The following is a 13,053-nucleotide window of genomic DNA, read 5'->3' as shown; positions in this document are numbered from 1 at the left end:
TGGACGGGTACCAGTCTGTCCAAGAGACACGACCCATGGCTGTGTCCATTATTTTGAGTCCTAAGTGCGAGCTATGCCTCAAACAGCTGTAAACAATTACATTCACACTTGTGCCCTTACAGTCACTTTCCACACTCACGTTGACATTTAAAAGACTACGCACATATGGAAAATCATTTGAGAATAAATTTGATGTCAACCATAGTAACAATGGTCTACTCGTGAAATATTTCCTACTAATAGTACGAGTATACCTAATGCAAATGAAGTTGGAGGGATTATAACCAAATCCAGCTCCCTGTAATTAGCCGATTACTTTATGTTTTAATAAGAGAACATATTTAGTTTGACTCTTTCAGCAGCTTAATCAGTTAAAGGTCTGTACAATGTCATTTAACGTATGAATAATGACAAGTTCAACATTTATTTAATATTGTGCATTGATGGATTGTCATTGCTCAATAAATATTTTCTTATTCTTAATGTATTCTGTGTGTGCTGATCAGCTGTCTCCAGTGTTCACAGACATCTTTAACACCTCACTGGAGACATGCACCGTACCAGCCTGTTTTAAGGCCTCCACCATCGTTCCTGTCCCTAAAAAGCTGAGGATCACAGGACTTAATGACTACAGACCCATCGCTCTGACATCTGTGGTCATGAAGTCCTTTGAACGCCTCATGCTCTCCCACATCAAGGACATCACCGACCCCCACCTGGACCCCCTGCAGTTTGCCTATAGATCCAACAGGTCTGTAGACGATGCTGTAAACCTGGCTCTCCACTTCATCCTCCAGCACCTGGACTCCCCAGGCTCCTACGCCAGGATCCTGTTTGTGGACTTCAGCTCTGCTTTTAATACAATAATCCCAGCTCTCCTTCAGGACAAGCTTTCCCAGCTGAACGTGCCAGACTCCACCTGCAGGTGGATCACAGACTTCCTGTCTGACAGGAAGCAGCACGTGAAGCTGGGAAAAACCATCTCTGCTCCCCGGACCATCAGCACTGGATCTCCTCAGGGCTGTGTTCTTTCTCCTCTGCTCTTCTCCCTGTACACCAACAGCTGCACCTCCTCTCACCAGTCGGTCAAACTCCTGAAGTTTGCAGACGACACGACCATCATCGGTCTCATCGCTGATGGAGACGAGTCTGACTACAGGTGGGAGACAGACCGGCTGGTGTCCTGGTGCAGCCAGAACAACCTGGAGCTCAATGCTTTAAAGACAGTGGAGATGATAGCAGACTTCAGGAAGAACCCAGCCCCCCTCACCCCCCTCACCCTGGGAGACTCTACAGTGAGCTCTGTAGAGTACTTCTGCTTCCTGGGGACCATCATCACTCAGGACCTCAAGTGGGAGCTGAACATCAGCTCCCTTATCAAAAAGCTCAGCAGAGGATGTACTTTCTGCGGCAGCTGAAGAAGTTCAGTCTGCCAACAAAGATGATGGTGAACTTCTACAGCTCCATCATCCAGTCCATCCTCTGCTCCTCCATCACCATCTGGTACGCTGCAGCTACGGCCAAGGACAAGGCCAGACTGCAGCGTATCATCCACTCTGCAGAGAAGGTCATCGGCTGCAATCTGCCCTCCCTCCAGGACCTGTACGCCTCCAGGATTTTGAGGCGTGCAGGAAAGATTGTGGCCGACCCCTCCCACCCCGGTCATAAACTGTTTCAATCTCTCCCTTCTGGTAGGAGGTTTCGGTCCATCAGGACCAGAACCTCCAGACACAAAAACAGCTTCTTTCCCTCTGCCACCATCCACATGAACACACCCCAAGTCACCCACTGAACCCCCCCCCCCCCACCCGATCACCACCTCCACCAGCTTGATACCATGCTGCACTGTATATATATATTTATCCTTTATTCTCTATCTATCCTTTATTTATCCCTCATCCTTTATATTTATCATTATTATTATTGTTGCTGGGTTGTTCTTTGTTGTTTTGTTTTTATTTCTTTTATTTCTTTTTGTTGCTTGTTTTGTGCACCAACCACCAAGTCAAATTCCTTGTACTGTCCTCAAAACTGTACATGGCAAATAAAACATTTCTGATTCATTCTTTGAATTTATAGCCTCAATTTCTCGTTTTCGGTTTCAGCCAAGAATTTTCATTTTGATATTTTCACAAGCCAATAGGCATGCTTGAATTTGCTTTCCTAAGTTGTCTGAAGAAAGGTAACCTGAACATACAGTAGCACAGGATGTGATTGTGTCCCAGCAGCTGAAGAAACAGATGTGCATTCATTCTTTTTCCAACATTGTCCTGCTTCAACCTGCTTTGGTGGTCTTGTGGACAAAGCACTGGTGTACATTTCATGGTTTGTTGTGTGCCAAATTCTGAAAAAAATGTCCTGTGTGAGGTACTCCTTGGTACCTGATGCCATTTTACCTTCATTCATTGATCAGAGCTACCACCTGCTCACACTAAAAAAAAAAACAAAGAACAGCTGATGATTCCTTCTGTGGTCAGATCAGCAGAGCGCTGTCATGAAAAGCTATCATTAATGGACTGGATCTGTCGGCTTGTCCGATATGTTTTGGTCCGGTCTGACATTACCCACTATGTGTGCAGCTAGCTTTACTCAGGTAATCCCATTTTGTTTGGAGGAGTAACAACCCTTTGCGCACACAGCAGTTCTTTTATGTTTACTTCACTTTAACATAAATATGATTTTTTTAATGCCCTTACTGTGTCTCTCTCTGCAGTCTGTGCTTTCTAAGGGTGTAAGATTTATTTTACAAAATGGGACTGTACATAAATGACTGAAAAATATTCCTTTATTTTTTTGGGAAAATACTGTACTATTTTTCTTTTATTTTTCATTGTCAAAAGAATCCCTTGATAAACTATTCAAAACAATGCAATTTAACTAAAAAATCTTGAATGAAATAAAGGAATAATAAAAATAAAGAAGAAGCTTATTAATTTAAATTCTGGTTCTATAGTAAACAATGCAAATCTGCATAATAGTTCTTTTTCTTTTTAAAAGTGCAACTGAACATGTATTTTGTGCCTTAACAATTGGACTTTAAAAAAAAAATAACAGTCTGTACTGTATTTATGTTTGGACCACCAGAGGGCACTGGTAACCCAGTGGTCGGTTGGCATGCAGATATCTTGCAGTGAAGAAGAGATGCTATGCTAGCAGACAGAGCGATTAGAAAAAACGTGACTTTTACAGATATTCACATAATATTACAGATATTCTTTCGGTGCTAAAGGATTAAGGAATCATTTATGAATATGTTTAAGAGTAGAAGGCGGCCAGAAAGAAAGTATTAGCAGATTTCGTCCGCCGCCATCACTTCTGGTGATACTAAAAAAAATACTGCGATTCAATTTTCACAGCATCGATGTGAACCTTGATACCTATGAATCGATTTTTAACTGCCTTACGATTACTCATTACATCCCTAATTGTAATTAATTATCAATCACGCAATTACAATTATAATTGACCCTAGTCAGTGCACAATTATCGTATCGATCCAAAAATCATGTTTAATCATGTTTTTGAACAAAAGAAAAACATTTCACTGCGCTAACATATGCATAGCATGTACACTTCCAGTCACCAGGTGAGTGAACCACATCAGGCCTTGTTAAACTTTCACTCCTCAATGCATTTTAGCTGGAAGTTGATTTCACTTTAGTTCCATGAAACATACTGGACACTTTTCTAGATGAATGTGGTTACTTTTTTTTCTAAAATAATTTAAGAACTTAACAGAATCATAATCTGTTCTCGAAGCAAAAGTTGAACTTTTTTGAAAATTTAATTTGACAGTTTAATAAACATATCACTTGTATGTTTTTTTTTTTTGTTATTGGTGCTTGAATTACAGTTAATTACCATTTACTTGTTCTTGCAAGTTGATTTTTTTTTTTTTAAATAAATTGTATTTCATACCATTTCGGATTTAATAACCTGGCACTAACTTGATATTAGCATTAGCCTAGCATTAGCATTAACCTCGTGTTAGCATTAGCCAAGCTTTAGCATTAACCTAGCATTGACATTACTCTAGCAGTAACTGAAAAATAGCAATAAGGTTGAAAGTTGAAATTAGTTGGAGAAAGTTGCAATTTATTTGGCCATAAAGTCTTCACAATGGTGAGAAATAATATAAAACATTCCAATAAAACAGCTAAATGTACTAATAAACCCAGGATTGAGCATGACGTTCACAGAGAGCAGCGAGTTCAGTTCCTACAAGTGTAACTGTAGTGGTCCATATCAATGTGTGTCAGTGCAGTCTTGCCCAAGGTTGAGGGCAGCTTCAGCTGCTGAAGGGAGGCAGGATGAAGGCCACAAGCAGACAGGTCCACGGAGCCCTCAGAGACCTGCAGGGGGCGTTATAGAGAAGGCTGACATCAAACTACAGACCTGATAAAGCTTTAGACAGGACAGTGGAAAACACACCTGCAGCTTGGGGTTGTGCACGTTCATCACTGCAGTAGGAGAATGGCTGAAGAGTGCAGCGGAGAAGTTTCCACCCTGCGCTGACCGAAGGAGGGTCGTTATGGAGTGAAGAGCAGAGGGGAGGACGGGCCCTGCAGCAAACACACGTCAGTGGTCTTAAGGAGCCCTCAGTCAGACAGCATAAGGCCCCTGCAGCCCTGTACCTGTGATCTCCAGACTGCTGATGTTCTGGAAGGAGGAACCCACCTGGCTCTTTACGTTCACACAGCGGCTCTGAAACACACGGAAAAGCTGAGCCCTCCCATCTCACAAAGCTCTAACTGGTCTGATAAACCAGGGATTCTCAACCTTGGGGTCAGGACCCCATTTGATGTCGCGACTAGGACTAGGAGGGGGTCGCAAGATGCCTTCAAGAAACAGAATATTTTTTGAACAATTTCAACCTAATTTTTGCTTATTTTTATCCATTTTCTGCAACTACACCAAACTTGCCATAATTTAACCTATTTTCGTCACTTTTTCTTGCCATATTTTTGCTCCTTTTAATGCATTTTATCTACATTACTCCTATTTCTGCCACTTCTCCATCTAATTCCAATGCCTTTTCTGCCCATTATTTCCACTTTCAAGACATTTTCGACACTTATAAACCTTTTCCACCTCTTTTCCCACCTAATGATGCATATGTTGACCCATTATTGTCATTCTTTTAAACTCTTTTCACCATATTTCATACTTATTTTTGCCAAATTAACCACATTTACCAATATTGACACTTTGAACCCTTCTTACCACTTTTTCTGTCCACTCATTTTTAACCAATTTCTGTGTTTTTTAAAAAAAAAAAAAAAAAAAAAAAATCCCATTTCACCACCTTTTCTGGTCACTTTTAACCAATTTTATTTCTGATTAAAACAAAAAATTACATCTTTAGGATGACTGTATACTATGGCGCAAATAATAATAAACTTCCGAGATAACAGTGGATATTATTCAGATAAATAAATACATATGGTTATCATAGATTCATAGAACAATGGACCATCATTTTGCTGACTTTATGGATGGGCCCCAAAAAGCTTTCCCCTTTATTCTCTCTTATAAATGACAATAAAGTATAATGTATATTCTATATTAAACCACAGGAGTAGCCAGGATTGTCAGGAGAGGAGTTTCCACTATATGACGTATTATTGGGGGAAAATCCAACTCGCCCGTTCAAAGCTGACTTTTTTACAAAATATGGAATAACAAGGGAGGCAGGAAACAACTTTTTCAACTTTGGCCCTCTGAATGAGGCTAAAGGAATGTATAATACTGTACCAAAACCATTACAAAGTGAGTTTTTCATAATACTGCCCCTTTAAGATGCTAAACTTGTGTGTGTGTCTCATGTACCTTCAGCGTGTGCATAGTGGCTCCTCTGAAAGCAGAGGGGGCGAGGAGGGTTGGGGGTAACCCTGCCTGGGAGCCAGCTGCAGCCACGATGCTTTTACAGTTGATGAGGAAGTTGATGAGGGTGAAGGTGTGAGCTCCTTCCACACACACCAGAGACTCTGGTTTGTGGTCCAGAGACACTGCTTGAGAGTCTTTGTGACTGCAGCGAGGGTCAAAGAGTCTGACATCGGTGTGTGTGTGTATGTGTGTGTATTCAGTCTGCTGTAGAACTAAAGGATACAGCTGTATCCTGATACCATCAGGCTTTCTGATCTTGTCCTGGATTCCCATCTCCACCAGCCAGGAAAGGTTGCAGTCTTCTTCATTCTCAGAGGCCTTTTCATCACATGCCAGACCATCTGTGGTCCTCTTAGGGTCAGAATCTCTGCTTTTCAAAGTAGAGCCACAATTATCAAAGTCACAAGCTGTTCTGGAGTGATATCAGCTGAACGGCAACAGAAAAAGCAGGAAAAAAGTCTCACAAAACATTTTGCTTAAGGTATTGTGCTTTTTCAATCACATAGTTAATTCTATAGCACACTACAATGATGATGCAACCTTATGTTGGTCTGTAAATGCAGTAAATTTAAATAACTGCCTTGAATAAATTTGCGCTCACATCATGGCTCTATCAAATGCCTTTAAATAGGCCACTGTCTCTTTAAGAAACTCCTACGTTCCGACACGCCCCTTCAGCACGCTGTCTGTGGCGTCATCACAACACTACTGCATCTCCTCCAACTATTATCGATCTTCGGTGCACTTTAATTTGACTATTGGAAAGGAGCTAAACTTTATCACTTAGTGCACAATGACCACAGGATATTGTGCATCCGTACAAATTTAATCCTGCGTCTGACCCGGAAAGTGACTTTGAAGATGAACCTGAGAGAGTTCAGAGGCTCTTACAAGACGTGTCTGTTTGGTCATATTCAACCTTCTTGTCATAAATAAATAAATAAAAGTAATTTTGAAGCTACATTTTGCAAGTCAGTGATATATAATGAAACTATGTTGCAATGAAATCATAAACATAACATAAAATGTACAATCTTTTTTTTTATCATAAAGGGCAACAGCTAAACGTTTGATTAATCATTTCTTTTATGTTAAAAGCAACATAAATGGTTACATTTTGGAGCCGGATGTTTGGCTAAGGACAGTTATGTTACATTATGAAGCTACATGTTGCTATGAAGCTATATTTTGCAATAAAATGCTGTGCTGCTGCCGGCTTGAGACGCGGGGGTGGGGCGCTCTGCTGTTCAGTGGTGGGCAGTGACGAAAGGTCCGAGGTGTTTCTAGGAGGTGGGGGCATTCCTAGGAGGACTCAGGCGAATCTACACTTGAAATGGAAGCCGTCAGAGTTTTTAAAGATTACTCACATATACATGAATGAGCCAAGGCAACACCCCAGGCATGTTTTAATGAGGGACTGACATAGTAACATGATATAAATCTTGAAAAAGTTGATTTTACATATTACCCCCCCTTTAATTGTAGATTTAGATAGTGCTGAAATGACTTAATGGGTGGCTCTTAACCAGTATTCATGAGCGCTAAGGTATGATGATACCTGCAGCCTTTCCTTTGGCTCTCTGCTCTTTTACTTTTAAATGGTGCCCCATTTGTGGGAGGAGTATGTGGGTTGCCATAACAGATTTATTACTATGAGGCATTATTACAATAACAAAAGTAATCTACCGAAACACACGTGCTTATACTTTCAGTGCCAAGTTTAAATAGTTCGACACCAAAAACAATCAAACGTTACAGTAATTCCAGAGCAAAGAATGAATCACTTACTCTTCTTCTCTGTGCTGCTCCACACTCTGCTTCTCCTCCATCAAAGGGACACTGAACCTGATGCCTGACCAGGAACAGCAAAAGAACCAGTCAATAGTGAGGAATGGAACTTACTTTCTGCAAAGTAACACTCCCAAATCCCATGGAGTCATCATGGTACTGCTGCAGCGTTGCTGACGGGTACTTGAGGACTTTCATTAGGGGCCACCAATTGTTATCCTGTATGTCCTATTTCTGAGGAAATCCCACTACCCATGCACGAAAAATCACAAAGTTCAAAAAATTAACAACAAATCAACAATATGTGCAACTTTTAACTCAAAAACCGTCCCCACATTTTTTTGCCCAATTGACACCAAACTTGCTACAGCACATCTTCAAACTGTCCTACGTGACCAATCCCACACACATTATTAATTTATTGAAATCGGAGCCTTCAGTGCATCATGTTTGCCCGTAAACGATGTTGTGAACACATACTACATTCTTGCTAAATACAATAACATTTTCAAAGTTCAATTAAAAAGACATTTGACCTGATTTTGTTAAAACCATTGGGACAATATGTTTGTGTTTGCTTTGAGTGTTAAACAATATCTACCTATGTAATTATTTATATCAAAAGTACATTTTCTTTTTGTGATATTCAATGCAAGACTGTTGGGCTTTTATTTTTTTGTGAGCACACAGAATTTTGGGATTTTATTACAAGATTGGATTTCAGGACAGGATTCTGGTTTTCCATCACTTGAGTTTCATCAGAATAAGTTTGGTATAAAAATAATAAAGGATGAAAGTAAGTATGTTTTTTGCGTGACTCAATTTTAATTTGGAAATATTTTTTTCATGAACGTGGATTATTAAAAAGGGAGCCATGTTTTTCCACTTTTTTGTTTTGTTTTGAATGAGTTAAACATATTTAAAAATGTTATATTTGTGCAATTTAAAGCTGCTGGTAATATTGCCCAAATTTTTTTTTTAAAGAAATTTAATCACAGTTGTGTTAGAACCTTCTCCTAGCCATTGATCTGTTGTTGAACCTTAGAGAACCTGCTGGAGCTCACCCTCTGCCTTCAGGGCCTCACGCAGACCTCTGGTGGTCGGGGAGATGTAGGCCGTGATGTTGCTGTATCCTCCAAGACCAGCTGTCCTGAACAACACGGTAAACTGACAGAAACCAGAGCATGTTACCTACTGCACTCTGTACGGAGGATTCAGCCACTAAGTGGAGAGCACACACACCCACCTGAGAGGAGCAGAGGTAGAAGTACGGACACAGTCTTGACTTTAACAGACTGTAGAGAGATGACAGACTCAGAACCCTGTGAAGGAAAGTGGTGCAGTATGAACATCCAAGCGGCGTCTCTCAGAGCTGCAGTGGAGATGATGGAGGAAGTTCAAAACGACCCCCTGCATACTAAGCCTTCACCACGAGGCTGTGTTTGAAATGTCATAAACGTCAAAATGAGTATGTAGTGCGTTCACATTAGATAGCATTAAAAGATTGAGTGAGCGAGAAACACCGGGATGTGTACTATATCAGGACATTTCCAAAGTGTGCACGGTGGGCACACTAGCCATACTCAACATCCCCATGATGCATTGCGAGCGGAATGTAAAATTGTCCTGGGACCGGCTCTAAGCTAAAAATCAAACGTCGCCTTTTCAAAACAAAAGCATTTCTTCTAGTCTTCCATTAGTTTTTTAACACTTCTGTAAATAAGGCTCTTGTTTTGAAGTTAACCAGAAATTTTTCAGCAGGACAATGAAAATCTCTGAAATGTCGGCATGAAATGTGTTTCCTTTTGTACCATTCACTGAGAAAAGTACGAAACATTATGAAACATTACAAAATGTCCAAAGGCAACGTAGAGAGCTGCCTTTGGACGTAAATAGTTTTCATCTTGGGGAACTGACTGCGCATGCCCAAACATGTGAAAACACACTATGGGGCCAGAGGCAGAGCTGAAATGTGCTTTTGGGAGAGGGTGTGGCCTCCTCCTGGCTCCTCCTCCTGCCTTACAGCGGAGTGAGACTGTGCAGCGTCTCTACCGTACCAGGAAATAGCACTGTTTAGATATTTGGCCTATGAAAAACACTAAATGCTGACACTTTCAAACTTATAGGTACCGTAGGCTCTCGGAAATGAAAAAGAAATAATTCATAATTATATTATAATTAAAACAAATAATCAATATCAATTCACCCTTGGATAGGCATTGCCTACCCTGACAGCACGTCACTGTCACATGTTGATATTCTACTTGGTCGCTTTTCTTCCGAACACAACCGGAGTGTTGAAATGAAACTCAGCTGTGGTGGGCACTCCAAAGGAAGGGGGCGGGTCTAAGTAAGAAGGGCAGGAATGAGACGCCCTCCTCACTCCACCGGAAAACAGAAGCACACGATGGCATCGCGATACAAAGACATGTTGCCATGGCAACCCTCTCATGCCATTGTTAATTTTAAATCTAACAACAACCGACAAAAACAACCAATAAAATATCTTTTATATTTTTATAATTTTACAGCTGATTTAAGACATGGCTCAAAACTGACCCGTTATCATAAGAGATGCTGACAAAAAGCTAACACAAGATGAAGTTTATGCTTTATGGGGTTACTTATTAAGACTCAGCAATTATGATTAATTGTAGCTGAACTTTAATAATTAAAAACGTCGTTGTAAATGACTTTAAGGGAAAAACAATATTTCTAATTTTAATTGTAATGGAGAAAAAAATCTCGTTCACTATAACTGTAATTAAGTTGTAATTGAACATGGATAATTGAAGACGTAATTGAATAATGTAATTGACCCCAAGCCTGGTGGCAAACTAAAGGGTTAGTGTGTAGGGAGTGGTGTGGGTCCAGGTCTCACCACTCCCCCATGAGACTCTGCTGCAGTGCTGCATCATGGGCCCAGGGCGTGTTCTGCCCGCTGAACCTTCTCTCTGCGTTGATCCGAGGGAACAGGGAGAGCCAGGGCAGAGACGGGTGTTGCCAGTACACAAGAGCCTGCTGGAAGGAGCAGCGCAGCTCGGAGCAGCTACTGGGATCCTGAGGAGGAGCAAACAGAGGACCACCTGAACAAGGCCATCAGAGAAAAGGCTCCTCCCTATTTCCCAAATACCTGAAGGATGTGGGGCAGCTTAGCAAACTGAGCTCTACAATGCTGATTCAGACCCTGGGCCTCCTCGTGAGCTCTGGGCTGCTGGGCCCAGGACAGGCAGAGTGCTGAGGTGAACAGCAGCCGCGTCTTCAGGCTCCAGTCTGCTGGATATTCAGGGAGTGGGGGAGGAGCTACAATCAAAGGGTTCTGGAAGCACACACAAGCCATGGGCTTCAATAGCCATCTTTACAACCCCTACCACAAACCTCCAACCCCATATTTTTCTAACGCTTTAGGACAGTGGTTCTCAAATAGGGGTACGCGATGGCACTACATGGGGTACTTGAGAGAGAGAGAGAGAGTGGAGAATTAACAAATAAAGTGTCAGTCTTGGTCCCACCCCAGGCGTGAGATGACCAGAAATGTTACAAGTAACAGAGACAATCAAGAAAAATACGGCAATGGATCTAATCACCTTGCAACCTCCAGACCTGGCCATACATATGAAAAAAATCTCAACAAAATCAAAAAAATTCTCAAAAATATACACTCAAACACTAACTCTAACCACTTACCAATCACTAAATGGGAAGCTAAACTCTCTATCACCACAAACACCGATTTTTTTACTTTTCTATAATAAATTTCACTTTAAATTTGTAGATTAAGCCTTGATCTCACCTTTAGTGCAGGAACCGTATCATCAAAGAGCGCATCAGGAGGAGGTAGAGGCTCCTAAAGAAGAAATAGTTTGAATTCATCACACACTGCTGCATTAAAAGAGCAAACAAACAAAATCCATAAATTAATTGCAATTTTAGTATTGATGTCAATTATTAATTTTCAACAGATCGATTATTTACACTTTTTAAATTGTAAAACAAACATTTGGATATTACAATGACACAACAAGTCAAATAATTCAGCAGCTGACTGATGTTAAATGGAAAATCAAATCGATAATTGTATTTTGTTTTTTAAATCTAAAAATTAGTTTGAAATCGAATCGAGATTTCAATCATTGGAATCAAATCAAGTCAGGAAATTAAGCTGATTAACCATCCATATAAAAAGCGCAGTTCAACTGAAGACACGGATGTCACAGGTACCACTGTGCACTTTCAAAATAAGAGTCCTAAACTGAGTAACCTTGTCTTTACTAAATCATGAATTATTCCATCATTCATATAATTATTATTAAAAAATAAATAAAAAAAAATCCCAACAAATACTTTTAAGACAATGAAACATATCTAATGCACCTGGTTGATAAATCCAAGAAGCATTTATTAGTTTTCTATTTTCCTTATTTTCTCATTATAAAGAGTGACGAGGAACCTCTTACAACAATAAAGCAATATGTCAACCATTCAGCTTCCATTCTAATGATTATGTTATTAACTATTTATAATTTAGTGTTGTTATATGAATCGAAAATGTCATCAGGATGTTTAAATTTAAATGAAACCCATTTATCGGAACTACCTTTGCCAAAAACACTGAGGCTATTTTATAATCCAATCAAAACTATTTATTTAACGGATATTTAATATTTCCTAAACAACCTTTGCCTGTTTAACTAAAGTCCAGGGACCAGTGTTTGGAGAACCACCTGAGAGGAGACCTGGTGTCCGGTGTCATCGGACCCCCAGCTCGGTTCTGAACCCATGTCCCCGTCAGCAGCCACCCGAGCCTTTTTCCGCAACCTGTCCGGACTGTCCGTGTGGGCGAACGGGTTCCTGCGTCGAACGCCCCCTGCGGAGCGGCCTCGGGTCCCGGGAGGAAAAGGACGGAGGCCCGGTGGGGGTTCGCTGCTTTCCCCCGGTTCGTCAGACAAGCTACTGGGACCCTGAGTTGCACTCCGGCTCCTCTTTCTCATGAGGACAATGGGCCGCTTGAAGCTGGGTGAATACCCGGCTGACTGAGCCATTGTCAGCCTTCAGGAGTGGCGGAGAGCCGGTGAAACTGGTCCTGGTGATATTGTACCACTTCTCAAGCTTCACCAGCAAATTTGGCGCTCTGCGTAATGACGTAGGACGTACATTACCCTCGCTGCGTTTCGGGTTGTAGGAAATTTAAGATTCTTGCAGCACGATTTCTTTCTTTCTTTCTTTCTTTCTTTCTTTCTTTCTTTCTTTCTTTCTTTCTTTCTTTCTTTCTTTCTTTCTTTCTTTCTTTCTTTCTTTCTTTCTTTCTTTCTTTCTTTCTTTCTTTCTTTCTTTCTTTCTTTCTTTCTTTCTTTCTTTCTTTCTTTCTTTCTTTCTTTA

The 13,053-nt window shown here is 40.8% G+C and overlaps 1 protein-coding gene across 2 annotated transcripts; it reads right to left on the bottom strand.

The window, feature by feature from the left end:
* Positions 1-3,901: 3,901 nt before the first annotated feature.
* donson (DNA replication fork stabilization factor DONSON) lies at positions 3,902-12,783 on the bottom strand. Of its 2 annotated transcripts, none has more exons than XM_028474784.1 (12): positions 12,399-12,783; positions 11,468-11,521; positions 10,808-10,993; positions 10,556-10,734; positions 8,921-8,996; positions 8,739-8,841; positions 7,675-7,738; positions 6,110-6,256; positions 5,830-6,028; positions 4,635-4,704; positions 4,432-4,562; positions 3,902-4,352 (listed from the first exon to the last, which is right to left on the bottom strand). In XM_028474784.1, the coding sequence occupies exons 1-12, from the start codon at positions 12,714-12,716 to the stop codon at positions 4,212-4,214; spliced, it is 1,668 nt and encodes a 555-aa protein (XP_028330585.1). In that variant the 5' UTR covers positions 12,717-12,783; the 3' UTR covers positions 3,902-4,211. The 2 variants fall into 2 exon arrangements, with proteins under 2 accessions (XP_028330585.1, XP_028330586.1); XM_028474785.1 differs by having other exon boundaries at positions 6,110-6,253.
* Between the last annotated feature and the right edge of the window lie 270 nt (positions 12,784-13,053).

The sequence above is a fragment of the Gouania willdenowi genome, chromosome 18 (genome assembly GCF_900634775.1).
Source record: "Gouania willdenowi chromosome 18, fGouWil2.1, whole genome shotgun sequence".
NCBI lineage: Eukaryota > Metazoa > Chordata > Actinopteri > Blenniiformes > Gobiesocidae > Gouania > Gouania willdenowi.
This window is presented reverse-complemented; position numbering and strand designations above follow the sequence as displayed.

What these genes read in the sequence shown, in the direction of transcription:
- donson (XM_028474784.1), bottom strand. Translation starts at nt 12,716, where the DNA reads ATGGCTCAGTCAGCCGGGTATTCACCCAGCTTCAAGCGGCCCATTGTC. An exon ending in TGAGGCCCTGAAGGCAGAGG is followed by an intron (nt 7,739 to 8,738) that starts GTGAGCTCCAGC and finishes GTTCCTGGTCAG; the next exon opens with GCATCAGGTTCAGTGTCCCT. An exon ending in TGCACAACCCCAAGCTGCAG is followed by an intron (nt 4,353 to 4,431) that starts GTGTGTTTTCCA and finishes CGCCCCCTGCAG; the next exon opens with GTCTCTGAGGGCTCCGTGGA.